Raw genomic sequence first — 16806 nt, forward strand, 5'->3', positions numbered from 1 at the left:
AGATGTTACTTCCCCCAAACAGGGCCCCTGGGACCTGATTCCTTAGACAAAGAAATTCCTTAAAGCGGGACCCCTTTTTCCTTATCAAAACTTCAGTTATCTCTTAGGATTTCTATTGGTTTTTAAAGTTGTTAAGTAATTGGTCCTTTTCTTACTTAGAATTTTAAGGTAATTGGTTAGTCTGTAATTTGTAGTTTTTATTGGTTAGAATTTCAATCCTTTAGAAAGCTATATAAGCTCTTTGTTATATCATGTAATTGGACTTTTGTGAGCAGATTCCCTTCGGAGAAATAAAGACATCTTCAGAATCTCTGCAGCATGGTCTCAAGCCTTGATCTCCGCTAGTGCGTAGCTGTGGCTCTGCCACGAGAGTTTTGAGCTATCTGGACTCTTGTAGCATCCCGGGGCTGGAAAGAATACAACCCCAATACAGCTACAGTCAACCAAACCAGGGTATGCTAGACATGGTGCTGCCTAACAAGGTTTCTATATCCAGTACACAAATAAGTTACTTAAGAATTATTCTTCTCTTTTCACCCTTTCCTCTCAATGCCCTTGGGCCCCACATTGGTCACCAATTAATGTCCTGGTTTAAAAGACACGTGTCTGCCAAGGAAGGTGGGAACCTTCCCGGAATGGAAAGGTGGCCCCCTCCCTCCAAATTATTATAACTTTAAAAATACAGGGCTTCCAGGAAAAAATACGGGAAAAGGAGTAACAGTTCTTTACCAGAAAAAATATATATGAAATAGAACAAACAAAAAACAACAAGAAAAAAACCCCAACCCAATGACCAATTTCCCCTTTGGTGTAGTTATGGAGGCTACAGGGGATGTGCTACTTCAGGACAATGCTCCATATCCTGTTATCTGAAAAGGCTTGTATGGGAAAGCTGACACAATCACCTATATTAGCAAATGTATGAGATAATTGTAGCACACATTATTTCCTATATCCTGGACCTGTTGTTACTGAAGCTTAATAAAAAACTTGGCTTCTCCATTTTGACAGCACTTTTGTTTTAACTTTATAAGTAGGATGGTGTTACAGACCCTCACTCCATACCAATACAGAGCAAGCAAATGAGCAAGCAAATGCCATTGCTTTTTAAATACTTTCCAGTCTTATGAGAAAACAGAATAATAGCAAATATAAAATTACTTTCTCTTGAAAGTCACCAGATATATTTGATTTTATTTCCTTATAAAGAATAATGGGGATTGTTCTCACATAAGAAGCAGAGAAACAGAATTATGCAACGTATAACAGAAACACTTAAAAATGAAACAAACTTAATAATATAGTATAAAACACAACAACCAAAGATGCTGGAGAACCTAAAGCACAAGCTTTGCCTTTTAGCAGAATGCTGGTGGCAAAAAAGCTGTTCACTAATATAAAACTTAAAATTTAAATTTATGATTGTTACCCTCAGCATTTCTCTTCTGTGTATATCAAAATGCTATTAGGCATAGAATGACCGTGTTTAACCTCATTGGGACAAATGAAAATATTTCAAATAAAATAAAATGCTCCACCCTGACATTAACAGACAATATGTTAAAATACATAGTATTCCTTTCTAGATAGCACATCTTCCCAAAGATTATTTGTTTGTAAATATACATTTTTATTTTTACAACTACCAGTGAGATGAAACTTTACATTGAGAAAGTAACAAATAGAAAAAAAACTTAATAAAATAATGCATTTAGTCATATTTTCTTGGTTTTTTAAAATATATTTATGTAAAATTAACATTCCTGATAATCTTTTTTTTCCAGAAAATAATTTCAAGGAGCTGAATCCAAAGGTTTTGCCAGTGAACCATATGATGGAGAGACTAGCTACAAACAGGGAGTATTTATGCCCAGTTCAATTTTAAAAGTTATTTGATCTTCAGGAGTTTTCCTCCTACTTCTGAAGGAGAACCAGCCTCTGCTGGAACACATATCCATATGATAGAGATCGTGGTCATCTCTCTCACAAAGATGGTCTATTCATCTAAAGTTTGTGAAGTCCCACTAACATCCAAGGAGGCTCTTTCCTTTCTTACCTTTATCTGAGTGACATTTCCTTCAAGTTCTGTAGATGCCTGGAACTTCCACCTCTCCTTGCCCTCTGAAGCCCATGTGGTCTGATCAGATCCTGCTGCTTTCTTCCACATTGCTACTTTCCCCTTACTGGTTCCAGCTGCCAAGATACCTGCCATTCACAAACATTTCAGGCATTTCATCTTGGACTTCAGAAAAACAAATCTACATCACGCAATGTAACATGCAGCAAACTCTGGTTCTTGGGTACTGAGAAACTACTTTCCAGCAGCAGCATTTCTCGCCTCACTGCAAACCAACATCCTAGTCTTATATGGGAGAACTTTTCTGGAAAAACAATGGGAGAAGTTCCACGTAGCAAGGTGCATCTTCTAAGCTAGCATTTTAAAAATGCATCAGACAATTACTTCATTTTAACCTTTCCTTAGAATATAGAACTATTGAATATCTCCTCTTCTCCAGGATGAAGAAACCAAGTGACCTCAGCCATTCCTCCTATGACTTGTGTTTATTTTCAAATAGCTAGTTTTGTAGTCACTTTGGACAACCAATCACTGAAAACTATTGCAGCAGACATCAGCTGTGCCTACGCTAGCAAACAAGGTGGTGCCCAGGAGCAGCTCTGCAGAAACGATCTGTTGTAAGGACCTGGCATACACATGATACATGCCACTAAGCTCTATTTTGCATTAGCTGCAGTGCAGGCTTGTAGATTGAATGCCCAAAACATGCTGGAGTGCCTTAGGTGTACTCCAGGGGTATTTGTGTCAAAGGGAATCCAGTTCCTGTACCATGACCTGACTCCAGTGAGTCCAAGTGTAGCTGAGTATCGAATGACTTCCCTGCACCTTTCAAGGCACATTTCCTATCCAAACTAAAATCTTCAACATCACATACTATCTCAGTCGTAAGACAAACATACTGAACACAGGGCATGGAAGGCTGAAGTTTGACAAGGTTTAGGACCAGAGATCACAGCTGCCATGTTATTTCTCACCTTTAGCACTGCAGTAAGACACACAGTTAATACATTCTCCCCCCTCAAAGCCAAATCGCACATCTAGGGAGAGCACATAGTTCTCATCTCGATCCAAATCCCAGAACCTAAGACACACAAAACAGGAGTGTTAACAATGATTTTCTTTCCAGGTGTCTTGCCAAATACAGTCAATAGGATGCTGTACATGGCATTAGTTTACTATTTCCCCAATACCTAGATAATTTAATTTTTAAAATTAAATTGTCAGCAGCTGCCTCTGAAGTATGAATTTCTTAACAGCCTCCTTCCTTTTCCTTTGACTTTTTAATCTGCAGTATGTTTAGGGATATTCTCCTATGAAGAAAGAAGTCAGAAGCAAGTACAGCTTTAAAAAAAAATAAAAGAAAAAAGTGAGCGCTAGTTGCAACTTTCTTCCTCCCTAATTACCCTTCCTCCTTTCTATTCCTGAATACAGTCCTTTGGATTCCAGATTTATTTTCTAGAACTAAATATTGCCATTAAACTATTCCTTCTTGATACTTGGTCTTTATTGCATTCTCACAAAATTAACAGAAGATTCTGTCTGATAGTAGTGGACAGAGGCTCAATAAAGGGAAATACTGATATTAATGTAACACTCCACCTTCCCAAAAGGAAGGAGGAACAGGTAGAGCAGGAAAGACAAGGAAGAAAAGATTGCAAAAAAAGGTAAAACTACAGAACACAGTAACATAACAGCATGGCAAAGCAACATACTTTAAATTAATAGGTACAGAAGTAATTGAAATACTTGTCTTATATTACAGTAAAAGAAATGTCCTGAAAAGTAAGCACTTTTTCTGGTTGCTGATGCTATGAGTATCCTAAGGATCACAGTAACATTCGCAAGAACAGCAAAGGGACTATATTTTCATGCAAAACTCCGAATTGGATTAATTTTCAGAAGAAATCAGTAATAGCAGTCAAGGAAGGAACAGAGTACGTAGCACTGCCTGACAAAATAAAATACCTAGAGAGAAAGTGAGCCATACCAAATTAGTTTTTGTCCTTGACTAAAAAAAAAAAAAAAAAAATAATTTCTCTACTTATTTTGACCAACAGGATTAGGAAATATTGGGAGTTTTTCATTATTGGTAAAAAACCCCAACCAACATTTCAGCAAAATATTCAGTTCATTGCAGACTGTAACTTTTAGCTGGCCCTTCTCAGGGGCAGCCAGAACAACTTTCATTCTTACCTGATGACTGCCTCACCTAGTGCTGTAATAACCAGGCTACGGTCTATTAAAATAATGTCTGCAGAATGACCAGTCTTCCCACTCAACTTCACCTGTTAACCATAAGCAAATAAATACATTTACAGAAGGTAGAAGGAGCACTCTGAAGGACACTAAGCATCTGAACTGCACAGTTTGGCTATAAAGTAAAAATATGAAAATAACTATATCTGTCAATTCAGACAGACATATTCAGACAGTGAATTCAGACAGTGACCACCATAGAATGCATCAAGACTATAATGTATAAATTTAATAAAAGAAACCTTGTAGTGGGTTACTTATGTAGGAAAAAATAGCAGTATTTTACTCTTGTACTAGAACTTCTCCTAGAATTTAATAAAGATTCCTTTCAAATGTGAAATTCCAGATCTTACTTCTAGTCAAACATAAATAATGATCAATGAGAAGTGGACACTCCTGTAACACACAAGTGTCCAGCCTTTTTCTGTCTTGGACAAAAAGAAAAAAGTATCTTAGGAAAGTGAAGGTTTGGGGTCTACCCACAAGCAGCATTTTGTAATAGCATAAGGCAGGGTGTGATACATTTCTTCTTTTAATTTCTGGACGTCTTCAGTCAGTCTTTCCACTGAAGAGACACAGGCTCGTAACAGGGCGGAGATAGCTTCTTCATACATCAGGGGTTTGGAAACCAAATAGTCCGTATTTTGTTCTCCTTCCTTCCAAGACGTCACTCCCAATGAGTTGGCATATGCCACCGCCACACTCTGTAGGAATTTCTGCCATGTTTTGCATATACTAGATCTTGTCTGGATTAGTAGAGAATTGCTTGTTATTTGAAAATATTATTTCCAGCAGAGCTAATTCTCTCAGGTACCAGATACCTTGCCTCCACAGTGTTCCACTTGTCTCACTGACCTAAAAGGTCATCTTTCCAAAGCAAATTTTCCCTTACATTTGTCAGGAGTTGCGTCCAGAGGCTGAGAGTTTATTTTTCCAATTCCCTGGTCAATACATGCATCCCAGGACATGGATCCCAGTTGCCAAGTGTCACTACCATCTAATTTCATACCATGGGCCACGACAGCTCAGCATCAGAGCACCCATGTCATCAGAGGCTCACCTGACTGAAGGCTGAAATCTTTTCACATGTCTTGCAGCTCACTCAGGAATAGGGCTCAGGGGATTATCTCTAGCCCTGCCTCTTCCTCCTGTTGTGAGGGCCCTGCTTCCTCTTCATCACTCACTGCCTGAATGGATTTGCTCTTGGATTTCTTCTTCTGAATATCGGCAACTGCTCTTAGCACAGGTTGTTGTTGTGGGTAAGCTGCAGTTTGAATGTCCGTGGTGCCTGTTGCTCTGCTTTCCTCCTCCTCCGAGAGTGCTGTATAGAAACAAGCAGTGTCCAGTAAATTGTAGCCAGGGTCCCGTATGTTCCATGATTTCGCACTTCTCTGGAACTGCCACAGGAATTTTCCTTCAAACACTTGTTCAGGGGTGAACTTCTGAACCAGGAGTAGAGTACTCTTTCAAAAGCTGGCCCATTTTCTCCTACATACCACACCACTAATGATTATTCATCCTGAGACACGTCTCTGGACAACTTCCCTAGAAATCCCTGTCTTAAATCTTAACATGGTGTACACTGGACAGAGGAGACACAGTAGACATAGCAATGAGAGCATGCTTCCCTTAACTCCCAAAGAGAATTCAAAATTCTCAAAAGCTGTTGTAGCAGACCTGAAGGAGGAGAAGAGGATAAAAGGATCAGAAAAATCATCCTTTCCTCTTCCCTCACAGGCTGTGTATGATTATTAATGAATCCTCAGAAGTAGGAGCCAAGGCCAGGACAGAAGAACAACACTCAACACGTATCAAAAATGACCCCCTTTGCCTTTGATGTTATCATGCCATAAACTGGTATCACAGAGTACAGCAATCTTGATCCTTCTCCCTGCTTTGAAACAGATCACTGTGGTGGATACACAGTGGTATATACGGGAGTATATACAGGGTTAGGTATCACACCCACATGAACAGACCAAGCAACACTGGAACCAGGGAGCTCTCTACCTAAAACACAAACGCTTAGATCAAAGTTATCTCAGTCCTCTTGAGCCTTACCTTGGGCACCAATTAAATGTGGTGGTTTAACACCAGCAAGAAATTAAACTCCAAATAAGCCATGGCCCTTCCCTTGCCCCTTCTGGTAAGGGAGGGACACAGGCAGAGACTATGGATTGAGGTAATTTACTGAAAGCAAAAAGCAACTGAATAAGAAGCACAGTAACAACAGCAACATGAATTAAAAAAAAAAAAATCCAAAACCAGAAGGTGTTTTTAGCCACAAAAGATTAGTTTTAAGTGGCTGCTGAGACCAAAACCAAAATGGTAGATGCTTCCCATAGGTTATGTCCATGTAACTTCCCCAGGCTCCTGCACACCTTCACAAAGGCAAGAGGCTTCCTACCCCCCACAGGCCAAGACCATGAAAAACAATGGCGAACCAGACCCCCACCCCCCGAAAGCTGGGTCATCTAAGACGGGTCATGTGGATTTTAACCTGAGTCAGGGAAAAAGAGCAGGGTGAATTTTCCCCAAGCTACTCAAAGGAAAACAGAAAAGAAAGAATTAATAACAAAGCTAGCACCTGCTGTTGTGCACAGGAGAATACGTGGGAAACGTGACGTTTTGGTAAAAGCATGTTTACAAGAGGTGTTGCCTTCCTTGGACCAATGAGCTTGATTCTATCCTTGGTTCTGCGATCTAGTCTATAAAAGTGTGTCTAATTCTTCAATAAATTGCTTCTTCTTCTGCCTTCTGAGGAAGTCTGTGTTGCTGTATTCTTTCGCCGCTCCTAGCCCTACAGCGACATTTGGAGGTTCCACCGAGATAGCACTCGAGCGATCAGCGAGGTGCATAGCACCGGGATGTATCTGGCGCTCGGGGTCTGCCGAAACCGGGACGGATCCTCTGAGGTCTGTCAGAACCAGGGCTACAGCCCAAGCTAGGTTAACTTCAGCCAGAGCTGAACCATGAGCAGACTGCGCAACCCAGAAGGGGACAGCAGCACCTGGTGCCAGAACCAGCGCCGTGACGAATCGGCCAGAGTCAGAGCCATACGAGAAGCCGCAGACCTCCCTCCCCCCAAGCTGCAATGGGACAGGAGGTCCACTGAATATGTCGGACTGTCTCCTCCCTCGTCGAAGAGAGAGGTACTGTGTTTCCTGTCCTCCTTAGTTGCCAGGAGGAAAAGAACTCTCTTTAAACATGCGAAGCCAACCATCTAAGAAACAGGAAACTGTACTCTCAACATGGAGAAATGTTTCGGTAAGCATGGATTGCTCAGGAGTCCTTTGCTCTGTGGCTTCCCCTTGAAATCCACTGAGTCCAGGGACCCCTCGTGCACTGTGTCCTTCGCCTGGGGAATATATTCTGTCCACGTACCCTTCCCCGGGAGACTGTATTGAGCCACTGTGTCCCTCACCAGTGGCGATGGGGTGGCCGGCTGCGGCAGCAGTGCCAATCGCCCCCCCCATTGCCTCAGGGGGTGATCGCTCCCCTAACAGGCGTCTGCATTCAGACTGCCCGCGCGGGGCCGGCCGCCTGCTGACGTCACTGCAGCAGTCGCTCCCACTGCTCTTCTGCTGCTGCCGGCAGGGGCTGCAAGCGCCACCCGCTGCAGGTAAGAGGGTGGCACCGACCCCTCCCTTACTGCTGATGTCGGAGCTCGGCCCGCCCGCCCTCCTCTGCTCTGGCAGGGGTGGGACGGCCTTCTACTCTACTCCCAGCGTCATGGCCCGCCCACGCGGAAGCGATGGCCTCCTCATCTGGCTCACCGGGGACGTTTAGGTGCCCCCGTCATCTCCAGCGCCGCATCCCACCTCGCCAGACAGAGGATGTCGCCGTTCGTGCAATGCCTCCGGTAACCGTGCCACCTTCCATCGGGCAGGCGCTGCCTTCATCACTCCCACCCCACTCTGATGCCACCGATGGGCAAAACCCCTCTGCTCTGAGGACGTGCCTTCGCTTCGGAAGGCTGACACCACGACAGTCTAGCGGTTTCTCCCCAGGACCATCTGTGGACACTTGCCCCGTGTTCAGTTACTGTGAGACATGACAGGGGTTTGTTAGAACGCATGGGGATGCCCAGGGGTAGTGTCATTCATACAGAGGGGGTGGAGGAGAGTGTTCTGATGGATGCTAGTGAGCTCAACTTGATCTCTGGGAGGGAATTGCTGCAAAATTATAAAAAAAGAAAAAAGGTGGAGAAAGCTTTGTATACAATCAATCACCTTACAGTGCCACAAGATTCAAATAATCCTGTTATTGTAAATCATTTTACCTCATTACAGGCTTCAGATGAAGTATGCCTGTCTCAAGAGAAGGTCTGTGCTGGCTACCTGCAAGGTGTGTTCGCCCTGACCTGCGACACCAGAAACAGAATGTGGCCAATGCACAACTTTTAAACGCGGAACAACATACCAACCAGATGATCACTCTACAAGCAGAAAATGAATATTCATCTGTTCATGTTTGAACTGATCTGTCAAATTCTTCAATAAATTATTTCTTCTTCTTCTGCCTTCTGAGGAAGTCTGTGTTGCTGTACTGTTTCGCTGCTCCTAGCCTTACAGCAGGGTTGCACTGCAGCCCCACTGGGGCTGCACTATTGCTTCTACTGCTCCACCACACAGATGAGGTTGATCCTAGTGGTTGCTGCCACTCCCCTGCAATTCTGCTGCATTCCTTTTGGCTTGGCTTAGCTGGGCTCCCTTTGGATGGACTGGGAGCCTCCCTTGTCCCCTGCCTGCAGCCTCCCTACTCACGCTGTCATCCAGCACATATCAGTTCTGCATTCCACTACTTTCCTTTCAGCACCATGTCCCATAGCTGCATCTCAGAGAAAATGGGAGAGGGTGGATGGCAGGGGCAGAAGACACAATCTGCAGGGCTGATGCTGACAACCTTCCAACGAGAAAGAACAAGGCAGAATGGTGCCCATTTCTGGGGTTTTCTCCCCAAAACCAGTGATGATATAGGTGGCATAGAATAACTTAGCTGCACCTACATGGTGCTAAGCACTGCCCACCTCTGCAACCAGGACAACCGTAATTTCCAATCTTTCTCTAATTCACTAAGAAACTGAAAGTAAGCTTAAAAGAATTAAGATAGGGTCAAAATGAAAAAAACTATGAAAAAACAGGAAGACAAGATGAAAAGCATCTTTCCCAAGTTCAGTAACACCTTTCCACTTTTAGATGAGCTATTTTTGCTTCTTTATCACCATATTATCTGAGAAACAAATATGAGAGTTGATTCATTTGAAAGCAAAACAGTGATAATCAAAAAACAAAACAAACAAACAAACAAAAAAAACCCACAAAAAAACCCAAAAAACCAAAACTTATAAAGAATAAATATTGCAACTTTACCCTGTAGTATGACTCTTACCTTCATGAGCTCTTCTGCCTCTCCCTCGGGAGAAACTGCATGTAAGGATAATTGCAGATTCTCTGTTATTACAAGTAAAACATCTCTTTCCTCCAGCAACAGGAGCTTTCGGACCAGACTCTCTGTGGATAATATCTGCCTTGTCTTCCCTTTCTCGTTTACATAGTGCACAGAACCTGCAGCACATATAAACAACCATATAAATAAACAAAGTGCAGATTTTAGTCGACAGCTACAAAAGCCAAAGTTGATGCTTTCTACTTTAATAAAACATTCCTCAAGTGCTGGAAAAGTAAAAATAACAAAAAAAATCTTTAATTTTCTAGTTTGTCTCAGGACAGAATCTACAATAGCTGGACAGAGCAACAGAACCAAAGCATATTTTTCCCCATTTAGAAAATCCAAAGGGGAATACTTCAAATAATTTTAAACTGCAAGTAAATTTTTTGTATGAATGTTAGCTTCTGAAATCTTCAGTCTTAGAAAAAAATCTGTGAAAGAATGGCAGCTAAGAATTGGTTCGATTTAGAGCAGAGCTTAGATAACAGAAAACTATGGACCTGAAGTTCTTCATTTTTAGGAAACACTGCACCACACACTAAATCAGCTTTAATCCATAGTTTGACTGGCAAATGGGACAGCATTTTTCTAAAAATATTGACAACAGCAACTAGTGCACCTATCAACATTTTAAAAGCCATTAAAATGTCATTAAGTCGTACTACTCTATAAATCATAGAATCACAGGATCATTAAGGTTGGAAAAGACCTTAAAAATCATCAAGTGCAACCTTTGATCAAGTACACCACACCCACTAAACCATATCATGAAGTGCCACATCTAGTCATTTTTTTAACACCTCCTGGGATGATGATTCCGCTACTACCCTGGGCAGCCCATTCCAACATTTAACAACTCTTCCTGTGAAGAAATTCCTCCTGATATCCAGTGTGCCCTCCCCTGGAGGGCACTTGAGGCTGTTTCCCCTTGTCCTGTTCCTTGTTTCCTGGGAGCAGAGCCCAAAACCCCCCGGCTGCTCCCCCCAACCCCCATCAGGGAGTTGTGCAGAGCCAGAAGGTTCCCCATGAACCTCCTTTTCTGCAGGCTGAGCCTCCCCAGCTCGCTCAGTTGCTCCTCATCAGACTTGCTCTCCCGACCCTTCCCCAGCTCTGTTCCCTTCCCTGAACACACTCCAGCCCCTTAAGGTCTTTCTTGTCATGAGGGGCAAGAATCAAGGTGGCTCAGCAGCATCCAGCAGAGGGGATGGTCCCTGTGCTGGGCCTGTGGCCACTCTATGGCTGATCCAGGCCAGGTGATATTGACCTTCTTACCCACCTGGGCACACCTGGACTCAGGTTCAGCTGCTGTCACCAGCAGCCCTATGGCCTTTCCTGCTGGGCACTTTCCAGCCACTCTCCCCCAAGCCTGGAGCACTCCATGGGGCTGTTGTCACACAAGTGCAGCACATGGCATTTTGCCCTTATTGAATCTCATACAATTGACCTTGGTCCATGGCATGCACATGTTTAGGCAATGAAACCCCCTACAAGCAGTACAGTTCTTTGCAAGTGGTATTACAAAAATCACCCAAACCAATGTCATCAAAATCTGACAGATCTCAAGCCACAACTACATAGCTTCTTAGCAAATCACAGTACTGTATAAGGGTGACATTTTATACCACTGCAAATCAAAAAACCTTATAAATTAAATAGTATCTTCCCACAAAAGCTTAAGAAGAAAACAGAAGTGTGTAAGAAAGAACATTAAGGAGCCACACTAAAATGTACCTAAGAGATATTATTTCATTAAAATTAGTATTTAAATTTCCAAAACTCTTGCAAATATATTACCATCCCCTACATTGCAGCTATACAAAACAAAAAAAAAAATTCTAAGTTCTGTCCTATTGCTTTATTTTATCCCTGAAATAAAACCATGCACAGATCTCTTCAGTTTCCATTTGAAGGGACTTTTAAAACTAATCTCTTTCTAACCCTCTTGCCATGGGCAGGGACATCTCCCATTAGATCAGGTTGCTCCAAGCCCCGTCCAATCTGGCCTTGGATAATTCCAGGGATCCAGGAGCAGCCACAGCTGCTCTAGGCACCCTGTGCCAGGGCCTGCCCACTTTCTCAGGGAACAATTCCGTCTCAATATCCCCTCTAACTCTCTCTCTGACAGTGGGAAGCCATTCCCTCTGCTCTGTCTCTCCAGGCCCCTCAAAGTCTCTCTCCAGCTCTCCTGGGGGGCCTTTAGGCCCTGGAAGGGGCTCTAAGGTCTCCATGAAGCCTTTTCTTCTTCAGGTGAAGACTCCCAGCTTTCCCAGCCTGGCTCCAGAGCAGAGGGGCTCCAGTTCATGAAGCATCTCCATGGCCTGCCCTGGACTCATTCTAACAGCTCCATGTCATCCCTGTGTTGAGAACCCTAATGTTGGAGGCAGCTCTGCACATGGGGTCTCATCTGAGTAGGGCAGAGGCGCAAAATTCCCCCCTCCCCTGCTGCCCTTACTGTGGGATCAGCCCAGCACACAGGGAGTTTCTTGGTGCCAGCACACACAGATGGGGCATATCCAGCTCTCACTCACCAGCACCCCCAAATCCTTCTCAAGACATTTGGGAGTAACAGCAGATGACTAACTAGATTAAGGACTGAGTCCAAAATACATATGCCCAAAAAAACCCAAGCAATGAGGCTGCTCACAAGAAACCCTCAGCATCATTTGATTGACATTTGAGAAATATGACAAGGAGGTTGTCTTGGGCTGACTTTATGATACTGTATCCCTTATCATCTGCTTTAAGCCCAGACAGGGGTCCTGTAGCTTCAAGCTAGGTCCAGGAGAAGGGGGAAAGCAAGAGGAATTCTTTCAGCGGTTTGTGCTCAAAGACACTCCCCTGGGTCTTTCTCAGGAGAGAGAATGAGAGTTAAATACTTTTGCTTTTAGCTAGCTTCTTTGCGTTAGCTGAGGCAAGAAGTTTTTCCCAGAACCATGGTTTCTTCTTCTGGAACTGTTCAGCTTTGCTCCAGTCCAAAAAACCAGACCATCACTGGGAGCCCCACGCCGTGGCCCAGCAGGGACACGGCATCCCAGCTCCGGACCTTGGGAGAAGCCGAGCAGGACTCTGAAGTCCACCAGCTTTCTCGGCAGGGAGAAGGTCTTAGTAATCTAAAATTATTCATTCTTGTTCCCATGCCTGCATGCAGTGCAGTCTGTGTAATAAATAGGTTTTTCACTTTCCTCGAAAAAATCCCTTCCATTTGACTGGGGGGAAGGCATGCCGCACACCTGCCTTTTTTCCAGAGGAGATGCTCCCTTCAGGATGTTCCCTCCTAACATGTCTCAAACCAAGCCAAGCACAGCACCTGCAGGACACAGAGCCTGTCCTAGATGGGGACCACCACAAGAGTGGATTTGAAGGTAAGGATGGAACAGGCACAGTTTCTCAAAGCTTCTCTCCTTGTATGCTTATGAAAGACCCCATGTCCATTTTCCATTTAAATGGTACCTTTCTAGTAAAGAGGCTTGTATTCACACACTAAAAGAAGGTATAGTCTACTGCTCTGCAAACCAACCACGTAGCTGGCCCATGCCACTCCTGCAAGCTCTACTGGTACTGGACTGGTGTAAACAAGGGGTGTCAGTTTTGGTAAGACACTGAATCAAATTGTAAGGGAACTGCAGAACCAGCATAACTGAAATGTTTTCAGAGCATTTAACACTTGAATCAAGAGGATTACTCAAATCACCTACCAGAAACACCCGTTATGCAACTTCTCACACACATACTGGCTCCAGTTCAGAGAGAGCAAGTTACAGAGAGATGGCATCACAAGAAGAATTGGGTTGGGAAGAAAATCAGCTTAGAGCAAACTAGTACCCAGAAGACTAAAAGGGATACAAATAGACAGGGAATAGTAAAAGGCAAGGAAGAAGAAAATGCAGAGAAGAAAAAAGGAGAAAAATGACAGAACAGATTCTCAGACTTTTTTTGTTCCATAAGACTGAAGCATCATTTCAAAGCATAAGAAAAAATTTAAAAGAAAATTCAGAATTTAAAAGGTATGTTTTAGCAGAATTTGCCTATTTATAGAAAAAAGAACCCACAACATATGCATTATTTTGAAGCTTTGCACAAAAACTGATTTTATCTACACTTGTGTGTTAGAGATTGTTTTCCTCATACTCACTTCTTCAGCAACCTGACCAACCCAGTCCCTCTGGTGTCCTTATTAACAAGATCACCCTGAAGATAATAAGACTTCAGTAATTTTATTTGCTTTTTACTAAACATTCTACAACTCCTATGAATACTCTACCCTATTGAATATATGAATGTACCCCAGGTTTCAGATATATGCAAACAAGACTATCATGCACTGAGCTACTTTGAAGCTCTAAGGAAATAACTTCCCAGCCAAATGGAAAAGTGGTTTTGCTCTTACCATCTGTCAGAGTGATAAAGAAAGACAGTCCTTCCTGGACTGGCATTTTCAGAGGTTGTCCTGTTCCAGCTTTCTTCCAGTTAAACATATCCAAAGCTTTCTCATAACCACTCACAGCTGCTTTTGCCAGCTGTACAAAGTCCCTGCAAAGAGAGATATTTCATTCCAAATTCTTTTCATAACAGAGTAGTTTCAGTCTCAAAGAATGGATGAGTAGTTAAAAAAGCATACTCTATAAAGAGAATAAAGATGTTTCATACACTGATTGAAAAAAGGGCAAATTCAAAAATACAAAGCAAAATTTCAATATTAGTTTTCATTTGCATTGTTTCACCTTTTTTTTCAAAACACATCACTAATGTAAAAATACAGAGACGTGAAACAGAGAAGTCCAAATAAGGAAAACTCTTTTACTACAGCTGCTTCCTACTTCTTGCTTGGAAATTAAAGAAATAATAATGTTTAAGCACTGACTTTAATTTCATTATTTTTGACAATAATATAATGATAATTGTGTTTCCAGTATGTTTATGGCTTCCCACAATCAGCAATATTGCTAATTAGAAGAACTAAGACAGAAGAGTCAACAGCAACGGATAGGAGATGTGGAGAAGATAAAGAAGTTCAGTTGCTGCACACAGGACACAGAGCCAGCTACCAGAATGGGAGAAGAGCTTGGAAATACAGAGCAGTTAGGTAAAGAATGTTTTTTCATATATTTAAAAATAGTTCATTTGTGGTTAAGATTTTTTTTCTGTGGAACCAGACAAAGACCTGGTCTAGCAGAGCTCTGACAGGGCCAATACTCACTCGCCAGGAGCAGGGGGCCGAAAGACACAGTGACACAAGCATTTCCCATACTCCTGCTTAACCAGAGCAGGCCCCTGGACTCTGCCCCGATGGTCCATTTTCCACAGAAACAAGACACCATGCTAGAAAAAGACAAGTTAATTCATTACCCTTTGCACACAGATGAGAATCCAGACTCCAGCTACTCACTGCACATAAAAATAAATGTTTTATTGACAGAGCAAACCCTTCCTTTTGTTTAGTTGACACATACAATTACTCCCACTTAAAACTAAGCCACAGAGAATCAGCTATCTTTAACATTATATTATTTGTTTACTTAAAATCAAGCTATCTAAAAAAGCTTGTTGGTCCTATCCATTTTTATTTAAATCACAGTTAAATTGCCAGAGCAATTGAATGGAAGTCTTTGTTTTCTTCTGCAAGTGTAAGCAGATGTAAATATTTGTCTTGACAACGTCCTTTCCACATTTTTTCTTGTAAGTAGTCTGATAGCTTATCTTTTAGCAATTGAAATAAAAGACAGCTGAGAATATGCATCCCTCAGTAAGTGCATATAAAACTGATGTAGATAAGCATGGGTATATGATTAGACATGTGAAGTCACAGGATGCAGAAAGACTAATGGCTTAATTTCTGGAGCTTTCCTCCTCTTTCAGAGCAGACATTCAAGAACTTACTTTTAGAAAAATAATCTAATAACTAGAATAATCATAGATGCTAAAGAAAGGAAGTCTGGTTAGCAAATTAAAAGTAGTCAACACAGGCCAGCCCTCGAGCCTGGCACATGTGTTGACATAACTCACACCCTGCAGTGCCAGCTCAGGGGCAACAAACCTCTACTGACTGGAAAGAATGGAGACAAATTCCAACAAACTGACTTACACTACATCCTCACAATTGGTATGCTAAGATGATTATTTATTGTTGTTGTTATGCTAGTGCTTATGAAATCCAATTGCATTTGGGAACCTTCCATGTAAGCACTACATGAAAATACCCAACAATGATTTTCAATATCAAGGTCGATCTCATTTCATAATAAAGTGGTATTAGAATTAGCTGTATTTTTATTTATTGTTTTCAATGAAGTATCATCCTTCTCCTAGAACTGAAAGACTGGTAGCAGTGGTCACTTATTCTTCACAATTCTAACTAGAAGCCACACATGATATAGCCAACATGATGTCACCTTCCAAGGTAACATTCCCTTCTTTTTTTCCTAAGATTCAAAGTTCTAACTTCTTTTCAACAGTAAGATGGTCAGATGGCAATAGTTATACCATCCAAAACTGTTTTTAAGTGCAATGTGTCTTGCAGCTTCAAGAATGCCACTCAGCTGTGCAATGTGACACTGCTTTACTCTTGTCCCAACAAGACACTTGCAGTTCATAAAATGTTTGCTCGTTACCTATGAAAATCACAGGATCCTATGAACTTGTTGATTTCTCCACTCATTCTTCCATCAGCTTTATACGTCACCAAATTCCAAGGATCCCAACTAAAAACACCTGTACCATTTATAAGCTGGAGGAAAAACTTGTAACTTTCTAAAGCTGCTGAGTTTCCTTCCATCTCCTTCTAGATATTCCAGCCTGTATTCAGATAACCTACTTGCAATCTTAATTCTTAGTTTTGAACACATGAGCTTTAGTTCCTTGGTATGAAATAGGCTTTCATTATAGAAAACACCTAGATCCTTTGAGTGATCAAAACGTGGAAATCATCCATGTTATTTTTACTTAAAACAAATTAAGAGCTTCTGATATTCACAGCATCCTATTCCAACTTTATGAAGTTATTCTCAAATAACTTTCTTGCATTT

The 16806-nt window shown here is 42.0% G+C and overlaps 1 protein-coding gene across 3 annotated transcripts in view; it reads right to left on the reverse strand.

Moving 5' to 3' along the window:
* Positions 1–16806, reverse strand: part of IFT140 (intraflagellar transport 140) — an 86173-nt gene that overhangs the window by 59984 nt on the left and 9383 nt on the right. For 2 of the 3 annotated variants that reach the window (XM_056503293.1, XM_056503292.1), the window contains exons 4-9: positions 14982–15103; positions 14172–14314; positions 9725–9900; positions 4271–4362; positions 3052–3158; positions 2057–2205 (exon numbers count right to left, since the gene is read on the reverse strand). In XM_056503293.1, coding sequence (XP_056359268.1) covers positions 2057–2205; positions 3052–3158; positions 4271–4362; positions 9725–9900; positions 14172–14314; positions 14982–15103 — 789 coding nt within the window. Of the gene's footprint in view, positions 1–2056; positions 2206–3051; positions 3159–4270; positions 4363–6920; positions 6995–9724; positions 9901–14171; positions 14315–14981; positions 15104–16806 lie in introns of those variants that run through there. The other variant, XM_056503295.1, reaches the window with a different exon arrangement.

Source organism: Oenanthe melanoleuca, chromosome 14 (assembly GCF_029582105.1).
Source record: "Oenanthe melanoleuca isolate GR-GAL-2019-014 chromosome 14, OMel1.0, whole genome shotgun sequence".
Taxonomy (NCBI): Eukaryota; Metazoa; Chordata; class Aves; order Passeriformes; family Muscicapidae; genus Oenanthe; species Oenanthe melanoleuca.